The 24,583-nt window shown below is 46.3% G+C and overlaps 2 protein-coding genes and 1 long non-coding RNA gene across 6 annotated transcripts; 2 read left to right on the plus strand and 1 right to left on the minus strand.

Moving 5' to 3' along the window:
• Positions 1 to 681: 681 nt before the first annotated feature.
• LOC115581941 (glutathione hydrolase 5 proenzyme-like) lies at positions 682 to 9,509 on the minus strand. 2 transcript variants are annotated; one of them, XM_030417541.1, is made up of 12 exons: positions 9,250 to 9,509; positions 8,055 to 8,182; positions 7,879 to 7,974; positions 6,329 to 6,515; positions 6,077 to 6,237; positions 5,697 to 5,843; positions 5,372 to 5,502; positions 4,518 to 4,702; positions 4,218 to 4,309; positions 2,774 to 2,880; positions 2,492 to 2,602; positions 682 to 2,406 (listed from the first exon to the last, which is right to left on the minus strand). In XM_030417541.1, exons 1-12 carry the CDS (start codon positions 9,423 to 9,425, stop codon positions 2,260 to 2,262), a joined length of 1,668 nt encoding a protein of 555 aa, XP_030273401.1. In that variant the 5' UTR covers positions 9,426 to 9,509; the 3' UTR covers positions 682 to 2,259. The 2 variants fall into 2 exon arrangements, with proteins under 2 accessions (XP_030273401.1, XP_030273402.1); XM_030417542.1 differs by lacking the exon at positions 682 to 2,406 and having other exon boundaries at positions 2,580 to 2,694.
• On the plus strand, positions 3,492 to 7,333 carry LOC115581944 (uncharacterized). The gene is made up of 2 exons (XR_003984083.1): positions 3,492 to 3,743; positions 5,704 to 7,333. It is a non-coding gene; the product is annotated as an uncharacterized LOC115581944 (long non-coding RNA).
• An 8,866-nt stretch (positions 9,510 to 18,375) lies between the features above and the next one.
• LOC115581943 (aspartate beta-hydroxylase domain-containing protein 2-like) lies at positions 18,376 to 21,691 on the plus strand. Of its 3 annotated transcripts, XM_030417545.1 has the most exons (3): positions 18,376 to 20,840; positions 20,936 to 21,006; positions 21,236 to 21,691. In XM_030417545.1, exon 1 carries the CDS (start codon positions 18,937 to 18,939, stop codon positions 19,828 to 19,830), a length of 894 nt encoding a protein of 297 aa, XP_030273405.1. In that variant the 5' UTR covers positions 18,376 to 18,936; the 3' UTR covers positions 19,831 to 20,840; positions 20,936 to 21,006; positions 21,236 to 21,691. The 3 variants fall into 3 exon arrangements, with proteins under 3 accessions (XP_030273405.1, XP_030273404.1, XP_030273406.1); XM_030417544.1 differs by having other exon boundaries at positions 18,376 to 21,006; XM_030417546.1 differs by having other exon boundaries at positions 18,376 to 21,006; positions 21,293 to 21,691.
• The last annotated feature ends 2,892 nt before the right edge of the window (positions 21,692 to 24,583 follow it).

The following is a 24,583-nucleotide window of genomic DNA, read 5'->3' on the forward strand; positions in this document are numbered from 1 at the left end:
AACAGGTGGCTCCTATAAGGTCAGAGCACAGTGTGACTGTCACACCCCCCGAGGTCCAAACACCATGTGACAGGGCGACGCAGCCCGCCCAGAACCCAGCAGGGTTCTATTATTTGACCTTTTCCCTTCAGGATTGATTTATTTTCCTGGATGATGAGAAAAGAAATCCATTCGTCTTTTTTTGCTTTTCGTGAAGTGTGTTCGTGTCTCTGCACAAACTTTCCTCTCCTGTCGGTGTGACTCACTCTTCTGATTCGATCATCGTGCTCCAGCTGCTGCACGATGAAAAATAATTTATGAGAAAGCAGAGAAAGTGCTGCAGATTGTTCAGAACACATCTCAGGCACAGAGGAGTGGATCGACCGGGCTGTGACCTCGGGTCAGACGGATCGACCTTTTGGCTGACGGTCACTTTGATGCAGCCAGAAACAAAAGCCCGTCTCTTCTCTGGATGTTTGTCAAAGATTGCAGCCAGGATTTATTTATTTTCATGGGGTTTGTTGTTGTATTTCTTTATGTATTCGACCCTGAATTCATTTTTTCTAAACATCTTTATTGTGACAAACACATGAAGCACTTTTCTTATCATGAGTGTTGAACACAAAAATGGTTTCAGACGACTTCTGACGTCACACATTTCTTACAAAAGAATTAAAATAACTTGCAGAGTATTCATCAAAGTACATCAGACAAAAATAAGCAACGTTTTATTTGAATATTACAAATAATTCCATATTTCTTTCACTGTATATTCAACTTAAGAGAAACAAAACGACGATGAAAGATTAACTTCAGCACTGAGAGTGAAAACAAGATGATAACAGATTGATTGAAAGCAACATTATGTAACTATTTTACATTCAATATGATTTTAATGCCCTCTATCACCTGCTCCTGTGAAACACACTGCAGACTGTCAGTGATTTTGGTGAAACTGGATCATATTTTATGGAGAAAACGTCCTCTGGCCTCAACTCAGTCTCCTGAAAGTCAACCTTCATTTGTACTCGAGGGATCATTGAGAGGTGACACACGTTTACAATGAAATCGAGTCAAATAAAACAACAAGAAAAATGAAACATAATAACAAGAATAGCGATAAAAACATGTAAAATAACATTCAGTTATATAAAAACCCTGAAAACGATGCAGCTACACCAGATAATGTTTCAGATACAACACAGTTGAAACTTGATTTTATTTAATCTGTTGACCTCACTGAGACTCAAAGCCGAACCTTCTTTAAACCAATCACAGTCGTCCTGACCTCCCAGAGAAGCACATGTGGGAGAAAAATATGAATCTCCCGGCTCGTACGAATCTTGTACAGATGTAAAAGTCTGGATTAGGACAGTGACGACTGATCTACGAGCAATCTTCTCATCGTCTCTGCAACCTAAATACTCAAATCTACTGTAGATGTGTCTACAGGACAGATGTCTGACGAACAGAGCCGAGGTCAAGATAAAGAAGTCAGAGACAAACATGTAAACATAGATAGATTGAAGGCCTCCTTACGAAAACAGATTGCTTTGCTAAGATTTTAACGCCTGTACAAGATACGTATGAGCCGCTACTGTACGGAGACAGAACGACTCGGGAGAATCAGAGTTTTCTCGCACAGCGTGGAGCTGAGCGCTGACACTGAAGTGACTTAATCCCCACAAAGGAAAAGATAACAGCTGCTAGTCTGCTGACGTTTGTGCTGTTGGCGGACAGGTAGTCTGAGACTGACCTGCCTGTTTCAGCATGTAGATGAATAACTCGGAGGCTGTGACTTTGAAAACAGAACGTGTAGAAGGTGGCAGGACGGGAGGAACCGGAACATCTGGCCTCAGGTGAAGCTTTTCTTTTTCCACATGGTTAAAAATGCCTGAGTTTACTTTAAGAAATGTGTTTTTTTTAGGATATAAAGTCAAGACGTGCGTTTTGTTTGCAGTTAGAATGCAACGTTTCATTTCCGCTATGAAATTGTTACAGAAACCTGGGATTCACTGTCGCATTAAGAGACAGACGATGCTTTTTTGTTTTCCACTCCTTCAGTGTTAAAAAGGTTCTTGAGCATTTCAAATGTCTTAAACAGAAGCTCCTCACTGCTCCTGGAACGCCTCGTCAGTAGTCCCGCCTTTACCTCCGTGACTTTGTGACATCACACTCCGTCACCAGGTCACATGTTTGCATAACTAACGCTTATATTCACAGTAGAAGTGTTGCTAAAACAATAAGAGCCGACCAGGAGATAAAACATGTGTGATGATCTCAGTAGCCGGCGGGCTTGCCCAGCTTCCTGGCGTCCGACACGGCGCAGATGCAGCCGTCCTGCTTCTCCACGGCGTTGACCACGTTGAAGAAATGTTTGGCAGTTCCCTGTTTGTGTCCCAGAGCCAGCAGAGCCTCGATCACATCCTGGAGGGAGAGAGAGGAGATGAAGCTCGAGGTGGAGGAAACCTGATGTGATGCTTTCATAAATAAAGTGTATTTCGTGCGTCACCTTATCAAATCCGGGTTCAAACTTCGCTGTGTTTTCCGAGTCGACAAACACAACGGGAGCAGCGATCGCCTCCTTCAGGCTCTTTCCAAACCAGAGGTGGTTCATGAGCGCCTGGAAGAAGAACAGAACAGAACAATTCAATCTGTCTGACGATGATTACTGAGCGGATGATGGACATCTGAAGACTCCGGTGAGGGCGCCGCCTGCTATGACAACAGTGAGGGGCATTAGTCTGCAGCAATTATCTTGATGGCACTTAGTGTGATTTCCCTGGATACGCACCGAGGCCAGCCCGGTCGTGATCATGCTCCCGCCAGTCGATCCAATCACCAGCGTCTTCGACGGGGATTTGAGCACAGTGGGGGCCATGGAGGAGGGAGGCTGCTCCCCTGCAAACACAACAAAAGGCCTGAGTGACAGCCAGACGGCTCGAGACTCATCAATGAAAAGAACGAGGAGGAGATGATTATGAATGCTTCTGAACGACGGCTGAAGGGCGTATGTTCAGACCAGACATGTGATTTCTACCTTTGTTCAGTCAGACAGCAGCCAACGTTTCGTTCCACATGAACAAATGAACATCTGACTGTTCAGTTCTATAAATTGTGCTTCTACACTTTAGTTACGTCATCGTGTTCGTGCAACACAACATGTCATTTCTGCCACTGGAGGTGTCAACATTAAAACAAATCAAAGGATGTTTTGATGCAGAAATGTTCACAGGTATGTTTCAATTCGTTCTCCAGCTTCCTATTTTTAGCGACAGGTGACCAAATCAAACGCACCGTTACCCCGAAACAATGAGCACCACTCGATTAAATTATTGACGAAGCTCTTGTTGTTTTTAGGCTTTTAATTGCAGAAATCTTCAACAAATCTCTTTTCTTGCTCATTGGTTTCCTCCACAGCCTCATTTTCCCTCCACACCTGCTCTGCATCAGCCTTATTAGCTCCGCCCTGTTCTCATTTACCTCACCTGAGCCTTCCTGCCCCGCCTGCATCTCATCCCCTCCTCAGTTAGTTTGTATTTCTTCGTCTGTTTAGTTTACCTCCTCCTGACGTTAATGTGAATAAACTTGAATTTAATCTAAAGTGCTGTAACGCCCCTCATCCCTCGTCCTCGTTGAATATTTTATATCTGTTGTCACGTGTTCGATCAGCTCCCTGACGTGACGACGGATATGTCATCGTTCTCAAAGAGTTTGTAGTAAAAACAAACTCTGCGGTCGACCTGTAGGAGCCGCCATCTTTGGTAAGTGGAGAAACTTAACATCACTACTCAAGTCTGTGAAGATGGTGGGTGGAAAGATCACAGCTGGAACATAATCAGTGATGTCGTGTTTATTCTGATTGAGGTGTTTGTCCGGAGTGTTTTTATTCTGCGTGGGCTTTTAAACCGATCATCATCAGAATATTATCTGCATGTTAACAAAGCGAATGATCCGCCAACCTACAACACCACGGCCCGGTTCACATGCACACAGGTGTTTTTCTTTTAAGCTCTTTGTCTGAGTTTTAGGTCACTGAAGTCAGAGTTTACGTCTGGACAGGCAGAAATCTAAGTTCTCCTTCGTGCAGCTTCTTCTACCTGATAATCAATATGTATTCAAATGTATGTTGAAAGAGCAATCCTGGTAAATGAGGAGCAGCAACTTGCTCTGACTCGCGCTTGTATTCCAGGATTGTGAAATGAAAGTGGAAGATGGTGTCGTGCTGATCTGATTACCGGGGAACATCTTATCGACTCGCCCGCAGAAGTCCGACAGCTCGTTGTTCAGGATGATTCCGGTTCTGGGAGAGAAGATCTTTGAGCCGAATCTGTGAGAACATGCATCAAAAAGAATCAAATCTATTCTGGTGTAGTTTTAAAATAGAGGAGTGGAACTTGAATACTGTACACGGAGCTGTTAGGAAGCCTTTGGACTGGAGTATTTTCAGCTTTCCTTTTACAAAAACACTTTAAAACTGACAGCTGTGTTTGAGGCTGTGATCTGTCGCTGTGCAGCAGGATGAGTCAGATACTGACATGTGGTTGATGGTGCTGGTGACAGACACAGCGGATCCGTCCTCCGCCAGCACCGACAAGTGTGTGGTGCCGACGCCGTCCACAGACGGGGTGATGTTGTAAATCTCGGGGTCGAGCGTCTTGTCGCCTCTGATCAGACTCCGGATGTGGTCGGCGAAGCTGTCCGTTGTGAATTTCTTGGCCAGCTGGGAGAGAAAAATGTGTTTTAAAATCACAAATATACATTTTACAGGAACAATATGACTCTATTTAAAGGGGCACAATGTAGTTTAGGAGAAAAATTCAAAAATTCGATAAAGGAGCTGTTCTCAGAGGAAAATAAGGTGGCAGGGTCCGCCACATGTAAACAAGTTTAATTGTTCTTTCTCTGCTCATTAACATTTCTTGAACAAAACTACAGACTGCTCCTTTAAGGGGAAAAAGAAAAAACTGAATAATAATGATAATAAAAGTCCTTGTGGTAAACGTGAGTTCACAGGTAATAAAACAAAATATATATTAATATTGTTCAGAGGAAGCTGCATGTAATCTGATAAATCGCCTCCAGTGATGTCACTCAGTGGCTCAGAGCATTGTGGGTAATGTAGGCTCCAGGTTTTGAAAAGCAGACAGCAGCAAACAGTTTAAAAACAAATGAAATCGATACAGCAGGACCAGAGGTATCACCTTTTTTCATTCCACACATTACCCACAATGCAACTGAATCATTAACACTGGAGGCAGTTTATCAGATTACACGCTGCTTCCTCTGGAGCCACAAAAGGCTTCATACTCCTTTTTTCTTGTTCGACCTGCAAAAAGTTAAAAGTTCATAATAAACACAGGAACAATGTGAGAAATCAGCTGAAACTCACCTTTTCTGAGACGAACTTTGGATCTCGGATGTGTTTCTTTAACCCGTTGGCAAACTTGAAGGCTTCGATGTAACGATGGTAGGCCAGAGTCTTCTTCTCGCCACTCAGAGAGGCTGGACTCAGCTGATATCCTGTAAATAAACACCAGGAAGAGCAGGAAGAAAACACCTTCACTCCATCGCTCAGACTCCTCGTTAACCTCCAAGAGCATGAATTTGTCACAGCGTGCTCATTAGAGCGTGTGTGTGTGTGTGTGTGTGGTTGTGTGTGTGTGTGTGTGTGTGTGTGTGTCTGTGTGTGTGTGTGTGTGTGTGTGTGTGTGTGCCTTTCAGGATGTTCAGGATGAGGCTGAGGACGATGCCTCCTGCAGGGGGCGGGGGGATGTACATCTGGTACTCTCCCAGAGGAACGGCCCACGCATCCGTCACCGTTACAGCGTACTCTGCCAGGTCCTCCGCCGTCAGTGTTCCTCCTGAGCACAAACACATTGAAACAAATGGCTCTGCTGAGCAAAGCTGACTGAAAAGGCATCTCGGCTCCACGTAATCAGGACTTTTAATGGATCCGGGCGGGTCGCTCTGGAGTCTGAGAGCGATCGCTGCAGAGCTCCACGGGCCTTGATTGATTTGTTCATGTGTAATAAGATCATTGTGGCAGCAGAAATAGAAAATGGGTCGGGAAGGAAAAGAGCCCGTCTGACAATACCTGCCTCCTGTATGTCGCTGATTAGATCCTGGGCTATTCTTCCAGAGTAGAATCCGTCCGCTCCCTTCTCTGCGATCACCTCCAGAGTGTCAGCGAGCTTCTTAAACTTCACGATGTCGCCGGCCTTCAGCAGGTTCCCGCTCTGATCTGAAAACAGCTCTCTGACAGACACACACAGACAGAAAGTTAAATGCAGACAGGTGACATGTTGCTCATTGTGGTTTCTGGATCGTGCCGTGGAGTCATTGGTACCGTAGTTTCTGGGTGGCGTTTGAATCGATGTACGGGATGTAGCGACCTTGGACTGGAGGGACAGGAAATCCTTCTCTGGCCAGTTTGATGGTCGGCTGGAAGAGGTCGGCCCACGGCAGCTTCCCGTACATCCTGTGAGCCTTTTCATAACCCCGGATCTCACCTGGGACTCCGATCCAGTGACTACCTGGAGGACAGGATGGATGCAGGAATGCACAGGAAGGAACATTTAATAACAGATTTCAGTATGACTCTTAACCTCTGATAAGTAGCTTTCTATCAACTTTACTCTGGTGTGGAGATGATCTGATCTCTACATCTGGACTTGACATAAACAACTCTCCTGCTGGTCACATTGAGGTACTGCAGTTTGGGACTCGATCTAATCCTGTAGTGAAGCTTTAATGTGCAGACACACTTCCAAGCTGCGTGTTTGTTGCCACCAAATAAAACATGTAGCCTGCTTTAAAATGTACATTCTATATAAGAGTGAATTACAAAGCAGGTGTCCTCTGGTGTGTCAGTTACAAACAGGATTCTTAAAATCTGCTCGTAAAAGGTTTTTGTGCTCCGGCGTCTTTTCTGAATCGTAGTCAGAAATAATCTCAAGCGTGATTATGAGCTGCTTGTATTTAACTAAAGTTTTATAACTTGAAAGCTGAAGTTACTCGTTTCTTTTGTATCTGGAACAAACTCCCAGAACACTGCAGGTCTGCTCCAACTCGCCTCCTTTAACTTCACCGTCTGTGACTCTCATAACTTCCTTTACTGGATTGTTTCCTGATGTCTTCCTACTTGTTTTAAATGTATTTAATGTCATTTGTAAAGCGCTCTGAGTTGCCTCATGTCTGACTCGTGCTGAACAAACAATCTCACCCGAGCGTGTTTGACGAGTTGGCAATGAGACTGAACTATCTTACCAACAGGTCCAACAACAACACCCACCTGCTGCTCCACGTTAATTCATCAATAATAAAGCTGACAGCTGATTCATTCTACTGATAATACTTCTGGACTTTTACTGAGAAAGCTGATGATAAACATCTCAAAACAGAGTTTATGTTTCTTCATCTGTGTGATTCTGTCTGTGTCACATCTGGACAACATGTCACAACAAGACCAGCAGCTGTTCCCCTCAGTGTGTGTGTGTGTGTGTGTGTGTGTGTGTGTGTGTGTGTGTGTGTGTGTGTGTGTGTGTGTGTGTGTGTGTGTGTGGTCTTGGCTGAGAGCTCGGCTCCTGGTCTGAGTCAGTGTCGGGACTGTTGGGCCCCCGGTGTGTTTACAGTCAGACTCACTGCAGTGGCAGCTCAAAGACGACATTATCTCTCCAGGCGGAGTCGTGAATCTTCCAGCGTTATGATCTTATGTGGGGAACAGTTCTCCAGTGAACCGTGAAGGAGTGAGTGTGATAGAAAAGGCAAAATATTGAGGTTTGTCTGTGCTTCCTGCAGTGTGATGAGTCTGGAGTTGCCTCATACCGAAGAGACAGGACAAGACAAACAAGAATGAGGAGAGAAAGAAAAGAAAAGAGGTGATGATGTGATCTGTACCTGCCATCATCTGGAAGGTTTTGGGACACGACTGCAGCAGGTCACTTCTGAAGTTGCTGGGCACGGTCTCTCTGGAGTTGATGATCTTCACATTACCTTCAGACACATGAGAGATCATCATTAACTGTGTCTCCTCAGGGATAGTTCTGTTAGACCTGACTGAACGTGTCTGATACCTGAGCTGTTCATCACGGTGAAGATGGACCCTCCTCCGATGCCCATACTCTGCGGGTTCATGATGGAGGTGCACAGCAGCGCAGCGATGGCGCCATCTACCGCCGAGCCTCCTCTCTTTAGCATGTCCCTGGAAGAGCTCATGGTCAGTGTCGTGCGTTATGGGTTAGAGGCCAGAGGACGGAGAGGTTTGTGTTTGGCGACAGTTACAAAGGTGTGCAGTCACATGAAGGCAGCGAGGATAAACAGCGGGGAGTTGTTTCTGATCCGGTTCATCACGTTCTTTAAGATATAACGATCCTGCCCCCAGGCAGACGCCACAGATGATTATGTTCACTGATGCAACATAAAACATGATACCTGGTATGTTTGTTGGGACAAACACAACATACACGCACGAACAGGAACAACTTTCACAAGCGGATGCGACTTTGCAGCGGCCGTCCCGGTAGAAGGACTTTAATGAGGAAAAGAAAGTAAAAGTGACGTAAAAACACAGTAAATACAATAAAGCACATCTGTAAAGGTCTTTTAATTACGACACGAGAACAGGTGTGTTGTTGTTGAGTCAACCTGGATCTGTTGGCTCTCTAACTGCACCGAAGTGATCGAGTGTGCCGCAAATTCCAGCGGAGCTCGAGGGATTTTACAAACGCATCTGTCCGAGCAGAAGATCTTTGACGGTTTACAGAATGAAAATCAACCAAATCCAAACACTTTGAATCTTGTGTTTACTTTAAATGTGACAATGGTGGAAACAAGATTCATCAAAGTGTTGACTGAGCTGTGAAGCAGTTAAACCTCAGGGCAGATGTGAGAATATCTTCGATTTTCTAAACAGCAAGAAACAGTTAAACTAAAGCGGTTTCCAGCAGTTTAACGGAACTTTGTAACTTGTTACGTAAAGAACACCCAGTTTCCTTGTTTGTGCAATGTGCTGGATTTGGTTTAATGAGGATTATTTGTCCGAATTTAAGTTTCCAGCTCCGCACTGAGGTCTTTAACATTGTAATAGGAGTAGTAAGTTCTGTAGGTGTACCAGCAGGATTAAACAAACAGGTTTTTGATCATTCAGGATCAGAAAGAAAGTTTTAGTGCGTTCTAAACTTTGTGCGTAAAAAACAGACGGTGCGTAATTCGTGCGTAAAATGAAACCTGCCGCTTTCAGTCGGAGTAAAAGTATGAAGTTCTTCTCACCGTCCGATCTGTGAACATCTCTCGGAGTCTGCGGCCACAGCTGCGTGTGAGAAAGTGTCACCTGGACACTTTACAGGAGACACCCTCGTGAGAACAGCGATACACACGATGACAGACACCACGCAGAGCAGCATCAGCGCGCAGCACGCGTACACCTTCGCCTTTGACCTCGCCATGGCTGATCTGATCCGACGGCTCCGCGGGGATCATCAGAGCTTCATCTCACCTCTGCAGAGCTGAAATATTCAAACTTCACTGTCTCACTGGACCACCGGAGCACAGTTACTCTATCGGAGGGGGCGTGGCCTCCCCGCCTGGCACCACCCACCGCCCGGAGCGCACAAGAGAGGGAGAGAGGGGGCGGCGGACAATAACCGCTGAGTCATGATGGAGAAGGTTCCACATCAAAACACAGTGTCGACCACCCACAGTGATGTAACTAAGTACATTTACTCTGTACTGTACGTCAGACAGTTCTGATACTTCCATGTTCTGCCTCTTCTACACTTCAGAGGCAAATATTGGACTTTTTACTCAACTACATAATGTAATAATTTTAGTTACCAGTCGAACAGAACTGTGATGGAATGTAAGTGAGGCAGATATTGTACTTTTTACTCCACTACATTCATTTCATGACTTAAGTTACTTATTCTTAAAGTAATGTATTTCATTAGTAATCAGATGAGATTCAAGGTGATGTAATCATGTTTACTTCATTCTGTCTGTTACTCTGTTACTTCTGATACTTATAAATAAGTAAGTAACTTTAAGAGTTTTACTCAAGTTTTACTCAGATAAGCAGTGACGGGAATAACAGCATTAAAATAAACAGCGTTACTTTTTTCAGTAAAGGGTAATCGAACTAATTACTATTTCCATCATTACAATGCCGTTACCATTTTTGACAATTAAATGTGGCGTGTTACAAACTGAAGCTACTCATTGAAGCTGTTGTCTAGGGGTGCGAATTGATCCAAATATCGATAGTATCGATACCAAGGTGAGGATTGGTATCGGATAGATACTAGCACAATGAGATCGAAATTTTTGTTGTAGTTTCTCTTCCACAAGTTCAGCAAATCTTTTCTATTTCTTCACAGAGTTTGTGTGATCGCAGCGTCAGGAATTTTCAAGTAAAAAGTATCGGTATCAGTATCGGTGTCGGCAAAACTGGCCCTGTACTTACTTGGTATTGGATTGATACCAAAATTTGGAGTATCGCCCACCCTTACTGTTGTCATCCAACTCGGCTCTCAGCCACCAGAGGGAGGAGGGAGGAGGGAGGGGCGAGACAACCGCAGAAGTGATGATGATTGGCTGAGTTCGTAAACCAATCAGAGGCAGTGTTCAGTTTACACACAAACCACACACAAACACAAACACACTAGCAGAGGCTGCAGCAATGACTAGTCCGGAAGGAAAGTTGGCGTTTTCAAAGTGAAAGTACATAAACTACTTTAATCTCCTTGAGGTAAAAGGCATGAACATATGTGAAGTGTTCATTATGTCCCAGAGTGAAGTGTTTGTCCACGTCCGCTGTAAGCAACTCTGATCTAATGAAACATCTCTCAGCAGCACACGCTTCTACAAAACTAGAGGCCACAAACACCGTTGTTGACACTGTTGATGATGACAGCAGGCCAGAGGGGTGTACTGCGAAGCCAGTTTAGTGGGTTAGCGAGGTATGTTGAGTCTAAAGCCAGGCTTCCCTGTACTACAAAGGTGGCTCTCTTTTAACCCGGCTAGATCACCATGGTGATGTAACATAACCTGGTCCCGACCAGGTTATGTTCAGAGTTTCAGCCAAAAATCGTCTATAAAAGCGCCACTGTTTCACTGTGTAACTCATTCGGAGATGGCGTCACCATTCATTGAGAACCCGGTGGACCTGGGAGCAAGAATAATTCGGACAGCACTACGACGTGAGTGGCTTCTTCGAGATCGCGCTGATCCGCTGGCATTTCCTGATGAAATTCTCTATGAGCGATATAGATTTTCAGCCGAGGGAATACGGTACATTTGCTCACTTATTGAGCCGAGTGTCAGGAATGCCACTTAAAGAAGCTGTGCGCTCACTGTTGGGCAAACTGTTTGTGTAGCCCTTCGTTTTTTTTCCACGGGAACCTTCTTGCATTCAGTTGGTGATGCAGCAAATCTGAGCAAGAACACACACTGACAAAATGATGGGGCAGCTTGGCTACATACCACTTTGAATGATGTTTTTGTATTTAGCTCTAACTTGCTGCCATGTCCGACTGCTGCGTCCACATCTTAATTAAATGCAATATGAAATATTAATTAGGCCAACCTAATATTTATTTGTCACAGATAATGAGTAGAGTTAATTATTTCTTTGATGTGGCCATGAATAAACTGATGAACTGATCAATGTTTCACCCGTTGTAGGGCAGTGTACACCCAAACACAAATCTTACAGGCTTGAGCTATTTTCACTGTCTAAAAGCTCTTTATTGTCATTGTACAGGGACAGTAGCTACATTTGCTTGTTCATCCCGACACAGTAATAAAAAAAAAAAAAACACTGAGCCTACGCACACTCAGCCTCGCTTTCAATAAAACACACACGCGCATTCTATAACTGAGATCAGTAAAATGTGAAAACAATATAGACATCATTCAAAAATGAAAAAAGATAGTTGTTGCTTCAGTGTATTTATTTTTTAAATGGATGAGGGTTAATATGTAAAATTGCACAATGTTGAGCTTTCAGAAATTAAAACACTAAGGGCTTAATATAATATTGATCATGATATTAATCATTGTTAACTTACGCATTTACATGGTCAGCAGTTTTCTGCCAGCAGCCCTCCCTCTTCATAGTCCTGCATAATAAGAATCTGCTCATCTTGAGTAAAATATGTGGCCCTGGATCGATCCATTTTCGCACGGAAGTAGAATAATATGACGTCAAACGCCCCCTTTTACATGTACGCGCGCAGAGCACAAAGCAGAGAACCGGACTTGACAAATTAAGTTGATAACCACCGTCGCAGTACCGTTTAACTCTGTTTGGGGACTTGGGGCTTTGTTGAGCTGCATCATGAGCACAAAGCCTGGCTATGTTGAGTCCCCTTCGCAGTACAGAGGGCTGTACTGCGAAGCCAGTTTAGTGGGTTAGCGAGGTATGTTGAGTCTTAAGCCAGGCTTTCCTGTACTACGAAGGTGGCTCTCTTTTAACCCGGCTAGATCACCATGGTAACTTATGCTTAGCTCATAACCTGGTCCCGACCAGGTTATGTTCAGAGTTTCAGCTAAAAATCGTCTATAAAAGTGCCGCTGTTTCACTGTGTAACTCATTCGGAGATGGCGTCACCATTCATTGAGAACCCGGTGCACCTGGGAGCAAGAATAATTCGGGCAGCACTACGACTTGAGCGGCTTCTTCCAGATCGCGCTGATCCGCAGGCATTTCCTGATGAAATTCTCTATGAGCGATATAGATTTTCAGCCGAGGGAATACGGTACATTTGCTCACTTATTGAGCCGAGTGTCAGGAATGCCACTTGAAGAAGCTGTGTGCTCACTGTTGGGCAAACTGTTTGTGTAGCCCTTCGTCTTTTTTGCCACGGGAACCTTCTTGCATTCAGTTGGTGATGCAGCAAATCTGAGCAAGAACACACACTGACAAAATGATGGGGCAGCTTGGCTACATACCACTTTGAATGATGTTTTTGTATTTGGCTCTAACTTGCTGCCATGTCCGACTGCTGCTTCCACATCTTAATAAAATGCAATATGAAATATTAATTAGGCCAACCTAGTATTTATTTGTCACAGATAATGAGTAAAGTTAATTATTTCGTTGATGTGGCCATGAATAAACTGATGAACTGATCAATGTTTCACCCGTTGTCGGGCAGTGTACCCCCAAACACAAATCTTACAGGCTTGAGCGATTTTCACTGTCAGGAAGCTCTTTATTGTCATTGTACAGGGACAGTCGCTACATTTGCTTGTTCATCCCGACACAGTAATAAAAAAAAAAAAAAAACACCGAGCCTACGCACACTCAGCCTCGCTTTCAATAAAACACACACGCGCATTCTATTACTGAGATCAGTCAAATGTGAAAACAATATAGACATCATTCAAAAATGAAAAAAGATAGTTGTTGCTTCAGTGTATTTATTTTTTAAATGGATGAGGGTTAATATGTAAAAGTTGCACAATGTTGAGCTTTCAGAAATTAAAACACTAAGGGCTTAATATAATATTTATCTTAATATTAATCATTGTTAACTTACGCATTTACACGGTCAGCAGTTTTCTGCCAGCAGCCCTCCCTCGCACTATTGGCGGCGACAGTTTTACTTTCTGATGGTTTCTTTGAATTCTTCATAGTCCTGCATAATAAGAATCTGCTCATCTTGAGTAAAATATGTGGCCAGGGGTCGATCCATTTTCGCACGGAAGTAGAATAATATGACGTCAAACGCCCCCTTTTACATGTACGTGCGCAGAGCACAAAGCAGAGAACCGGACTTGACAAAGTAAGTTGATAACCACCGTCGCAGTACCGTTTAACTCTGTTTGGGGACTTGGGGCTTTGTTGAGCTGCATCATGAGCACAAAGCCTGGCTATGTTGAGCCCCCTTCGCAGTACAGGCCTCTGCTTTTGTGCAACCGGATCACGGATAAATTGAGCCAGGATAACCAAGATATCCCGGCTTAATCCCTTATCCTAGTTTTGTGCAATACCCCTCAGGTGTCTGTAGCTTCACACACCTGTCAGCTGATCATCATGAAAACATTGACATCACTGATGATGTCATGATGTCAGGAGCCAGGTGAAGAGTTCAGTTGAGGAGGAGGAGGAGCAGGAGGTGCACACTGCCTGCTGAGCTGCTGTGAGTGCAACCATGGGGAGCCGCAGTGCATCATGGGAAATGCTGTCTGCAGCCGTATCAAACAGCTTGTCGATGGGCGAGCCGAGAGACATGCGGAAGAGGGAGGCTCTGCTCTGAGCTGAGTGAAGGCGGCAGAGGAGACCTGATCAATACCGGATATAAGGTAACGCTGCCTTCACAATAAAAGATGTGGCCACAGAAATGCAAGGCAATTTATTTTGTTAAGATGAAGTCACACCTACATTATCAGAATCCAAAGTGTCTCAGTCCACAAACTGTACATAGCAACTTGTTCTTTAATGTTTCTTTACAGTGTTTACTTCACTGTTCATATTTTCTGATACTGTCTGTTTTTATCACGTTTGCTAATTTCGAGAGACAAACGCAAGAATCTGACTTCAGGATCGTGTCCTTTCAAACATCAGTGACTGTATGGATCAAACACCTGAATATTAATGGATTAATGTTCCGTTTGGGTTGAACTGTTCCTTTAAGACACAGAGCAAAGTCACATAATTAATCCAAGATCCCAAATTCCCAAACAGATCTTGGCTTCAAAAAAGATACAATAAACACCCTTTTTCTGAAACACATTAAAGTAGGAGTATCTCCAATTTGCACTAAAATACAGTGTTGTAAAAAAGAAGAGCTCTGGACAGTGGTGTGCACAAGGGGGGGTAATTGTTGAAAAACGCATGCTAAATGCCCTCCTGGGAGCTGTTAAAGTGCCCTTTTGGTTGGCAAAACACACTAAACTGCCCCCTTGGCTGATTAAAACATGATAAAGTGCCCTCTTGGAAGCAAAAACGCGCGCTAAAGTGCCCTTATTTTCGCCCCTTCAAAAAGTCTCCGCACGCCACTGGCTCTGGAGTAAAAGTCTTGCAGTATCTGATATAAAATGTTCACTGAGAGCTTTATTTTGGAGGGTCAGACCGGATGTGCGGCGGTGAGTTCCTGTGCGCTCTTGGCGCGGGGAGTCTTCCCTGGTGGAGCTTCAGTATTTACAACAATATTGTGGGAACAGCTCCTTTGTGACGCTGCTGTCGGCTCCAGACAGACAGACGGGCGGACGGACCGCCGCCGGTTCGGCTCTCTGCTCGGTTCCGTTCCCTGCTGGTTTCTCCAGGTTTCGTCATGGCGCACGGCTCCGGTTAAGACTTCTTCTGGAGGCATTTCGGAGTGATTTCCTATAATGTTGGCGACTGATACCCGTCTGCCTTGTGCACTGCAGTGGTGCGCAGCTTCGCCTGGAGAAACACCTGTGCGCCTCTTCGTCTCCAGCAGCACAGGCATGAATGTTGAGTAGGTATGGAAACAAAAACCCGACGCACCGAAACACGCAGGAAGCTGGAGAGCGTCGCGAGCGGGTGTAGTGAGGTCTGCTTGTTTATTGATCGTCAGTGTTTGTGTGGTGGAGGGAGGCAGAGGTTGGACGGAACCAGTGGAGGAGTGTTGGTGGAACAAGGCAGGGTGTGTGTGGATGGTTTGGGTTTTGATGGTCAGTGCGTCCTGGAGGCAGCGGGAGTGTGCGGGGGATGTGTGCGGGGGGGATGAGTGCGGGGGGACTGTGTGGGCGTCTTGGTGCTGTCAGACAGGATGTAGGAGAGGAGGTTTTTTGGTGAGGAAGCATCGTGGACTTCTGATCACAGTTGACGCATTGCACTCGTCTGGACCATTAACATTATATAATCACACTCATGTAATCCGGGTTTCCTTTTTGGACTCAAGCAGAATACGATTACACAGACTCCAGCTCGCCCCCCTCCATCCCTGCTGCCTCCCCATCTCCCCCTCAAGGATCCATTTATGCAGCTCCTGCCATGAATGCCAATTATAAATGTGGGTGGGAATCAACACTGCTTACGTTTTTTTTTTTACATAATTCACTGCTCGGTGCACCTGTGTGAGTGCGTGGTGCGCAAACATATTGTAATGGACCAGCAATAAGGAGTCAACCGTGTTTGGTTTGGCAAGCTCTGGTCAGAGATCAGCCACTTAATTAACTCACACATAGTTCAAAATCTTAACAGATGGAGGGTCTCTCCTGGCAAACATCCCCTCACTCACGGTGTCAACATTTTATCATCTCTGTCACCCATCACAATTTACCCACAGAACAACCGGTGTGCATTTATCTGCAAGCGTCTTAAACATCATCTTATTCCAAAACACATTCATGAACCATAATTAACCATAAACAATGACAACAACAGAATACCAACAAGTCCTTGTGCCACAACCCACAAGGGGCGTTACACTGCCCCCACCCAGCTGGATTAGCTGTCCTCAGCAAGCCATGTATCAACAACAAAGTCCTGAAGGTGCTGTGGAAGCCGGCACCGCCAACGTGTGCTACGCCGAGGGCCACCTCTAGTAGCCTGTGGGGGACTGGGTGGTGAGACTGGCCGTTCCACCTCCTCAGGATGCTCTGTGGCTGAGGCCAATGGTCGGTAAGGTGCCAGGCGGTCCCTGTGAAGGACCACCACCCGGCCCCTCTGCAGCAACTGCCACCAATACACAACATCGGACAGCTTCTTCAGGACGGTGCAGGGCCCCTCCCAGTGACTGTCTAGCTTAGGGGATCGTCCCTTTTTCCGCACTGGATTGTAGACCCACACGAGAGCACCAGCCACAAAGTCCTCCCCTTTTGTGCGGAGATCATAGGCTCGTTTCTGCTGCACCCCGGCCTCCGCCAGTGACTGCCTGGCAAGTTCATGTACCACTCTCAGTCGCTCACAGAGGTGGTAGTAATAGTCCAGCCCCGGTTCTCCCCTCACTTCCTGTTCCGGAGGGGGCCCAAACACCAGGCCCACTGAGGTTCGCAGTTCACGCCCAAACATCAAGGCTGCAGGGGTGCACTTGGTTGATTCCTGCACTGCTGTCCGATATGACCACAGGACCAGGGGCAGATGACGGTCCCAGTCTTGCTGGTGGCGGTCAGTTAGAATAGCAAGCTGTGTAGCCAGGGTCCGGTTAAATCGCTCCACTAAACCATCACTCTGGGGGTGCAGGGGGGTGGTCCGAGTCTTCTTCACCCCCAGGCGACAGCACACCTCCTGAAAGACACTGGCCTCAAAGTTCCGCCCCTGGTCACTGTGCAGCTCCTCAGGAACTCCAAACCGGCAGAACATCTTGTCGACTAGTTTCTCTGCAGTGGTGGTGGCACTCTGGTCAGGGACCGCATACGCCTCTGGCCATTAAGTATAATAGTCCATGGCCACAAGGACGTAGTGGTTACCCTGGTCAGTCGTGGGAAATGGGCCCAGGATGTCCACGCCCACCCTCTCGAACGGTGCCCCCACCCGATACTGCTGCAAGGGGGCATGTGACTGCCTCGTGGGGCCCTTTTTGGCGGTGCAGGCATCATAGCGGTGGACAAACTGCTCTACATCATGACGGCAGCCTGGCCAATAGAATCGCCCCCTCAGCCGGCGTAGGGTCTTGGCTACACCGAAATGTCCTGCCCCCGCTGAACTATGGACCAGCTTGAGGACGTGGCTCCTCAGGCTGCGAGGAACCAGAAGCTGCAGAACCTCACGTTGGCCTGCCGGAGATTCCCAGCAATGGTATAGGAGGCCGTCCTGGGCTACGATGCAGGGCCACTAGGAATACAGCGCCTTGGCCTTCGGGTCTAGCGCCGATACTGCTGCCCACTCTGGTTGTTGCCCGGCCCCCATCCAGGCATGAACCTTGGAGAGGACAGGATCTCGCTGCTGGTCCCTCTGGAGCTACTGGGGATCGATGGTCTCACAGTCGCCGTCGTCGGATGCCCCCGCAACTTGTGAAGCAGCCACCCTGGGGACTGGTAGGTAACGATCCTCCACACGTTGGCAGAACCCACCTTCAGCAGCCAGGTGAGTGAAGCGTGATCAGTCCGCAGGATGAACCTCTGCCCATACAGGTATGGTTGGAAGTGGTGAAGGCCCAGGACAACAGCCAGCAGTTATCGGCGAGTGACACAGTAGTTTTTCTCTGGTTTGCTGAGTGTGCGGCTAAAGTAGGTGATGACCTGTTCACCGTGCTCCCCCTCCTGGGACAGCGCAGCGCCCACACCCGTGTTGCTGGCATCTGTGTCGACAATGAAGATCCTCTCTGGGTCTAGGAAAGCCAGCACTGGAGCTTCCGTCAAAGCAGAGCGAAGTTGGGAGAACGCTGTAGCACAGTCTTTGCTCCACTGGAAATCCCAGCCTTTCTGAGTCAGCTGATGCAGGGGGCAGCGATGGTGGCAAAACTTTTGATGAACCTCCTGTAGTACGATGCTAGACCCAGAAAGCTGCGAAGCTCTGCCACGTTACTTGGAGCTGGCCACTCTCGAACGGCAGCCACTTTGGTCGGGTCAGTGGCAACACCTTCTCCACTGATGACATGGCCCAAGAAGGAGACCTTCCGCTGGAATAAGTGGCATTTCTTGGGGTTGAGACGAAGTCTAGCTTGGCGGATGGCTTGGAGGACATCATGGAGGTTCTGTAGTGCCCCCTGGAAGTCTGCAGCATGGGCTAGGAAGTCGTCGAGGTACACCACACAGCGGTTTCGGGGTATGTCGGCCAGGACTCTCTCCATTAAGCGTTCGAAGGTTGCAGGGGCGTTGCACAGTCCAAATGGCATCACCTTAAACTGCCACAGTCCCTGACCGATCGAGAAAGCTGTCTTAGGGCAGGACTCTAGGGGCGGCGATAAGAGCTGCTTGACTCCAGAGTCTCTAAAGGCCTGCGTGTGGTTTACGGCCCCTTTCAATCACCATCAAGAAAAGACGTGTTAACTGATCTCTCATCAGCACTTTTTTCCACCAGATTCAGCAGTCCGGTAACGAGCCGAGATGGAGTGGTCGCTAGAGAATGTGAGGGAGATGGTGGCTGGAGGGATGCAGTCTGTAAGGGAGTGTGAGATCTGTGCTTTCGCCATAGCCATGTGTGTGCTGCTGCTGTTTATGTGGTACTGCTACAGGGTGGGCCGGGAGCACGGCTCCAGCCCTCTGCATAGGAGGTACCTGGCTGGGCCCGGCCGGATCGGAGGGGTGGTGGGGGGCTTCATGAGTTCAGACTGCCGCAACCGGGGAAAAGGGAAGCACGGATCGATGCTAGAAGAGCAGAACCGCTTCGCTTTCTGCCAGTCGTCCGAGTGTTTCCGTTGTACCAGCGCCGGAGAGAGTCTGAACCAGAGGCTCTATCACAGCCTGCAGGATTACGCCAAGCGCTACACCTGGTCAGGTATGGGCAGGGTGCATAAAGGAGTCCGTGATCAAGGCCGATACCTGAACAGCCGACCCACCATCCAGCGGCCGGAGGTCTTCTTCCTCCCTGACCGCCCCTCAGCCCCGTTTTTCTCAAGGGAAGTGCAGAGACACGACGTGGAGCTGCTGGAGCAGAGCTTCCCCGCCCTTCTGGCCAAGTTCGAGAGCATCTACCACCAGCCTCCGGCCCGCAGCGGCTCCTCCCTCCCGCCGGGGTGGAAGGCCAACAACACTCCTCGTGGGCAGTGGTGGACCTACTACCTGGTCAACCAAGGCACCCCATTGGTTCTCAACGTCAGGAGGTGTCCACCTGCCTGGAGGGTGCTGGGCCAGCTGCGCACCTTCATCGCCAACAACGTGTTTGGAAACGCCTGCTTCTCTGTGCTGATCCCCGGAGCTCTGATCACTGAGCATTACGGTCCAACAAATGTCAGGCTGCGCTGCCACCTGGGTAAGAGAGTGAAGTGTGTAGTGAGCTGAAACTGATTGAATCATGGGATGTCTGAAGCTCAGGCTGAATTCAGCTTGACACAACAATTAGCATATTTGGACTAGAGAGGTCGAGCAACCCTGCGAATCAGTAGCTGTATGTAAGGTCCTTGTACTAAGTGTTGGATAATAGATTAAAAAAAAGTCCTTATTAGATGCTTAACGACAAAAATGAAAGCCTTGAAATTCCTGTTATTGTCCGGCCGTCCATGTTCTTCCACTTATTCTGCGGTTGGGTCGCAGCAGCAGGCTTTTCAGGGTATTCCAGACATCCCTCACCCGGGCAACACTTACCAGCTCCTCCTGGGGGATCCTGAGGTTTTCCTCGCAGAGAAAGTGCTGCAGATTATTCAGAACACATCTCAGGCACAGAGGAGTGGATCGACTGGGCCGTGACCTCGGGTCGGACGGATCGACCTTTTGGCTGACGGTCACTTTGATGCAGCCAGAAACAAAAGCCCGTCTCTTCTCTGGATGTTTGTCAAAGATTGCAGCCAGGATTTATTTATTTTTATGGTGTTTGTTGTTGTATTTCTTTATGTATTCAACCCTGAATTCATTTTTTCTAAACATCTTTATTGTGACAAACACATGAAGCACTTTTCTTATCACGAGTGTTGAACACAAAAATGGTTTCAGACGACTTCTGACGTCACAAATTTCTTACAAGAGAATTAAAATAACTTGCAGAGTATTCATTAAAGTACCTTAGACAAAAATAAGCAACATTTTATTTGAATATTACTGTAAAGAACAGTAAATTGTTTTGGGCTGTGACCTCAGCCTCTGTCTGTATTCTGTTTGTGGATGACCCTGGACTGCCATCTAGTGGCCAGTCTTAACAAGGTATAAAAGGGAGGAGACTATGAGCCCTGTAAGCTCACCTGTGTGCATCCTCACCTGTGTGCATCTCAATCGCCTTCTCCTTTGTCTCTGCTGGGTTGGCGTTGCATCTGTGCTGCTGAGTCACTCCTTTGTCTGGATTATTTGTGGTACTCCGAGTAAGTTTGCTTTGAACCATGTATTGTAATCACATACCACCTTTATGTTGATTAGGTTGCTGCAGTCTGTCTTAAGTTTGTTTTATTGTTATTAGGAGGCAGATGGCTTTCCGAACAGCACCTTCAACATAACAAACAATTAGCTCCCTTGGTAAAGTGGAACGAGGTATGTGGAATTCAAATTTTGGGCTATTACTTTTATCCTTGAGGTGTCTAGATTTATTTTTGGTGGATCAAATTTTTACATTGAGTGTAAACGTTTTTTAATGTATCTCTTTTATTATTGAATGGGGGTGATTGTATTGAGGGTTTGGAAACTGTATTCAAATTGTAATCAAGTGTTTCATGTATTTAATCTAACCTCTTTATTTTCTTTCTGTATTTCCTTTTCATAGTTTTCATGGTTTGAGCACCAGTCATGAATCTCTCCGCCTCATTTTGTTGACACCAAGGGTCTGCTACAGTGAAAACTCGACCATCACGTCTGAGCCATTCTCCTTTGTCACCCGACATCAGTAGCCGATGCAGCCTACAACCTTCGCACATGGACAAGATCAGTAAAGGAACAGTGCCCAACCTTTCAAGGTACAGCAAAATGCAGTGAGAGACACTGGACTGAAACAATAAAGAAACAGGAGAAAGCAAGGAAATGGAGCAACTCACCTCATGTCGTCTTTGAATTAAATGTCAAGAAATAAACTCATAGTTGGCGATCAGGGGTTAAAGAGTTAAATGTTTGGCAAAGGTTACAGTAGCTCATGTATTTTCCATCCTTAAAGGATACCTTTACAATGTATTTTTAAATGACAAGGTTGAAAGGGTAAAGTGCAATATAACCTTTTATGCTTACAGCAATTGTGTGTTCATTTTGGTCACAGTTTATGATATATTTTTGTCAAGGATTTTGTGAATGTGTTACTTTGTGAACTAAAAGGACCATGGCTAATTCTGAACACAACCTTTAAAAAACAACAATAACAAAAAAAAAACAAGCATTCAAAATGTCACTTAAATCACAAGGGGTGGATAACATCAAGGGTCAACCATCCAGGTCCAGCTCCCGTTAAAGAACTTTAACAGACAAGGGCCAAGAGTTGCGGGAAGAGAAGGCTAAACAATATGAAAAAAACTTAAGTAAGGCATACAACTCTTGGAAACAAACAGCAAGGGACTCCAGAATGAAACTGAAGGCATTTTGTGCACTAGATGACCTTGATAATATCCAACAAACCATAAAGACCAAACATGATACAGTGTGTGAACATTATGAGCCTATTAGGCGCAACTGCGTTTCCACCCCAGAAATTACTAAGAAAATGGATGCCTGCATCTCCCTCACAGCTGAGATCTGTGACCTTGTGTGTAAAAGAAAATAAACTATTGAAGAGGCGTTTAATGATGAATTGGAGAAAGAGAGGGTGAGGGAGATATTAAACAAAAATTATCATGGCTCCATTTTTGGATACACCAATACGGAGACAGTAATCTCAGAGGCATCCTCAGTCCATTCCTCTATTCAATCCAAACAAGCTGAGGCCAAAGCAGAGCCTTCACTAAAACTGGGAAAGGCAAAGCAGAAAACAGAGACATCCTCAATCCATTCTGCTCTCTCCACAGTCTCTAGCAAACGAGCCGAGGCTGAAGCAGAGCTTGCAGTAAAACTGGAAAGGGCAAAGGCAATGCAAAAGATTCAAGCTCAACAAACAAAATTGTGCAAAATGGAAAATGAATGGAAACAGAGTGAAGCAAAAATGTTGGCAGAAATAAAACAGAAAGAGAGAGAAGAAGAGAAGTTGAGGTTAAGACAGCTAGAAGCTGAAAATGAGGTGGAAGTGGCAGCAGCCCGGGTGAGAGCCTATAAAAATCTTGAAGGCAGTGTGCAGAGTCATGGAGAAGAGGGTGAGCCTGCTGAGATCCTCTCTGTGCACCAAAAGGTGGAGTCCAGCCATTCACTAAACCCACGGGCTTTGTCATTCCAACCTCAGACACCTCCTGAAATAACAAGTCATGACACAGCCGACCTAGCTCAAGCCATTGCAAGCTCTTTAAGTGTAAGCAGGCTGTCTCCCCCTGAACCGATAACAATCGCAGGTGACCCTTTAAAATTCATTGACTGGGAGATTTCCTTTATGGCCCTTATTGATCAGAAGCCCCTTCCAGTTTGTGAAAAGATGCTTTATCTTAAACACTATCTTACAGGAGAAGCACGCAAGGCTGTGGAGGGATTCTTTTACAGGAATTCTGAAGATGCCTATTACAGCACTTTGACATTGTTGCAGGAAAGATATGGAAATCCTTTCATTGTTCAAAAGGCCTTTCGTGACAAGCTTATGAAATGGCCCAAAATACACTACTCACAATAAGTTAGGGATATTGTGAGAGACTCAGTGGATTTCATTTACGGTGTTTGTTTCACTTCAGTGTGTACAGTGTGCCTTACATATTGGGGCCAATACCAAAAAACTAAAAGACAACCCTTTTCAATGTGGCATTCTGTGGGTATAAAAAGCTGATATTGTCAGTAAGTCATTCCAAGTTCATCATTCAAACAACCATGAACACACAACGTCACTTAACGGACAAGCAGCGCCACCTGGCCATAGCGTGCCTTCGGGTCGGTGGCAGATGTTGCTCGTGAACTTGTTGTGTCTCAAAGTGTCATCAGCAGACTTGCATCAAGACACAGAACTACTGGCATAGTTCGTGACAGACCCAGGAGTGGAGCCCCACGAGTGACAGACCGCAACGATGACCAGTACCTAAGGACCTATGCACTCAGACATCGTTATACGACTGCCACACAGCTGCAGGCCCAGTTACGAGATGTGAGGGGTACTAGGGTTTCCAGACAAACCATTCGAAACCGACTCCACCGCTTTGGCTTGAATGCCAGACGACCGTTGCAGGTGACTCCACTGACACCAAGACACCGCCGTGAACATTTGCAGTGGGCACAAGACCATGTGACCTGGACAATGCAGCAGTGGTCTACCGTCCTGTTCACTGATGAGTGTTGGGTCACCTTGCACAGAAATGATGGTCGTCAGCGTTACTGGAGAAGGCGAGGTGAGCGATACGCCGAGGTCAACATGGTCCCCAGGGTTCCCTTTGGTGGAGGAGGTGCAACAGTCTGGGCAGGCATCACCAGTCAGCGCAAAAAAGATTTGGTTATTGTAGATGGCTCAGTCACTGCACGTTCTTACCTCAGAGACATCATAGAACCCATCATCATCCCCCAATTCCGCCAGCACACCCCCAACTTTCTGTTCATGGATGATGATGCTCCACCACATCGTGCCAGAATTGTCACAGCTCGACTTCAGGAAGTCGGAGTGCCTCATATGGTATGGCCAGCAATGTCCCCTGACCTGAACCCCAAAGAGCACGTCTGGGACCAGCTGAAGCAGAGACTGGATGATCGTACCCCACCCCCACGTGACCTGGCAGAACTGCGTGTAGCACTTGTGGAGGAGTGGAACGCATTGCCTCAGAACAACATCATGAGGCTAGTGAGGAGCATGAGACGTCACTGTCAAGCTGTCATTGCGGCAAATGGTGGAAACACCCGCTACTGACATTGTCAATTTTTGTTATTTGAGGCTATCCTTGCTATTGTCTACATTTTTGGGGTAATAAATATTAAACTAATGAAAATGGTGTATCTTCTCATTCATTATTAGTAATATCAAAGGGAACTTTAACTTATTTTGTTAAAATTCAGACCAAATAGGAAAAGCACTCAA

The sequence above is a fragment of the Sparus aurata genome, chromosome 5, assembly GCF_900880675.1.
Source record: "Sparus aurata chromosome 5, fSpaAur1.1, whole genome shotgun sequence".
In the NCBI taxonomy this organism is placed as follows: domain Eukaryota; kingdom Metazoa; phylum Chordata; class Actinopteri; order Spariformes; family Sparidae; genus Sparus; species Sparus aurata.

What these genes read in the sequence shown, in the direction of transcription:
- LOC115581941 (XM_030417541.1), bottom strand. Translation starts at nt 9,425, where the DNA reads ATGGCGAGGTCAAAGGCGAAGGTGTACGCGTGCTGCGCGCTGATGCTG. An exon ending in AACGCCACCCAGAAACTACG is followed by an intron (nt 6,238 to 6,328) that starts GTACCAATGACT and finishes TGTGTCTGTCAG; the next exon opens with AGAGCTGTTTTCAGATCAGA. An exon ending in ACCAGCACCATCAACCACAT is followed by an intron (nt 4,310 to 4,517) that starts GTCAGTATCTGA and finishes ATGTTCTCACAG; the next exon opens with ATTCGGCTCAAAGATCTTCT.
- LOC115581943 (XM_030417544.1), top strand. Translation starts at nt 18,937, where the DNA reads ATGGAGTGGTCGCTAGAGAATGTGAGGGAGATGGTGGCTGGAGGGATG.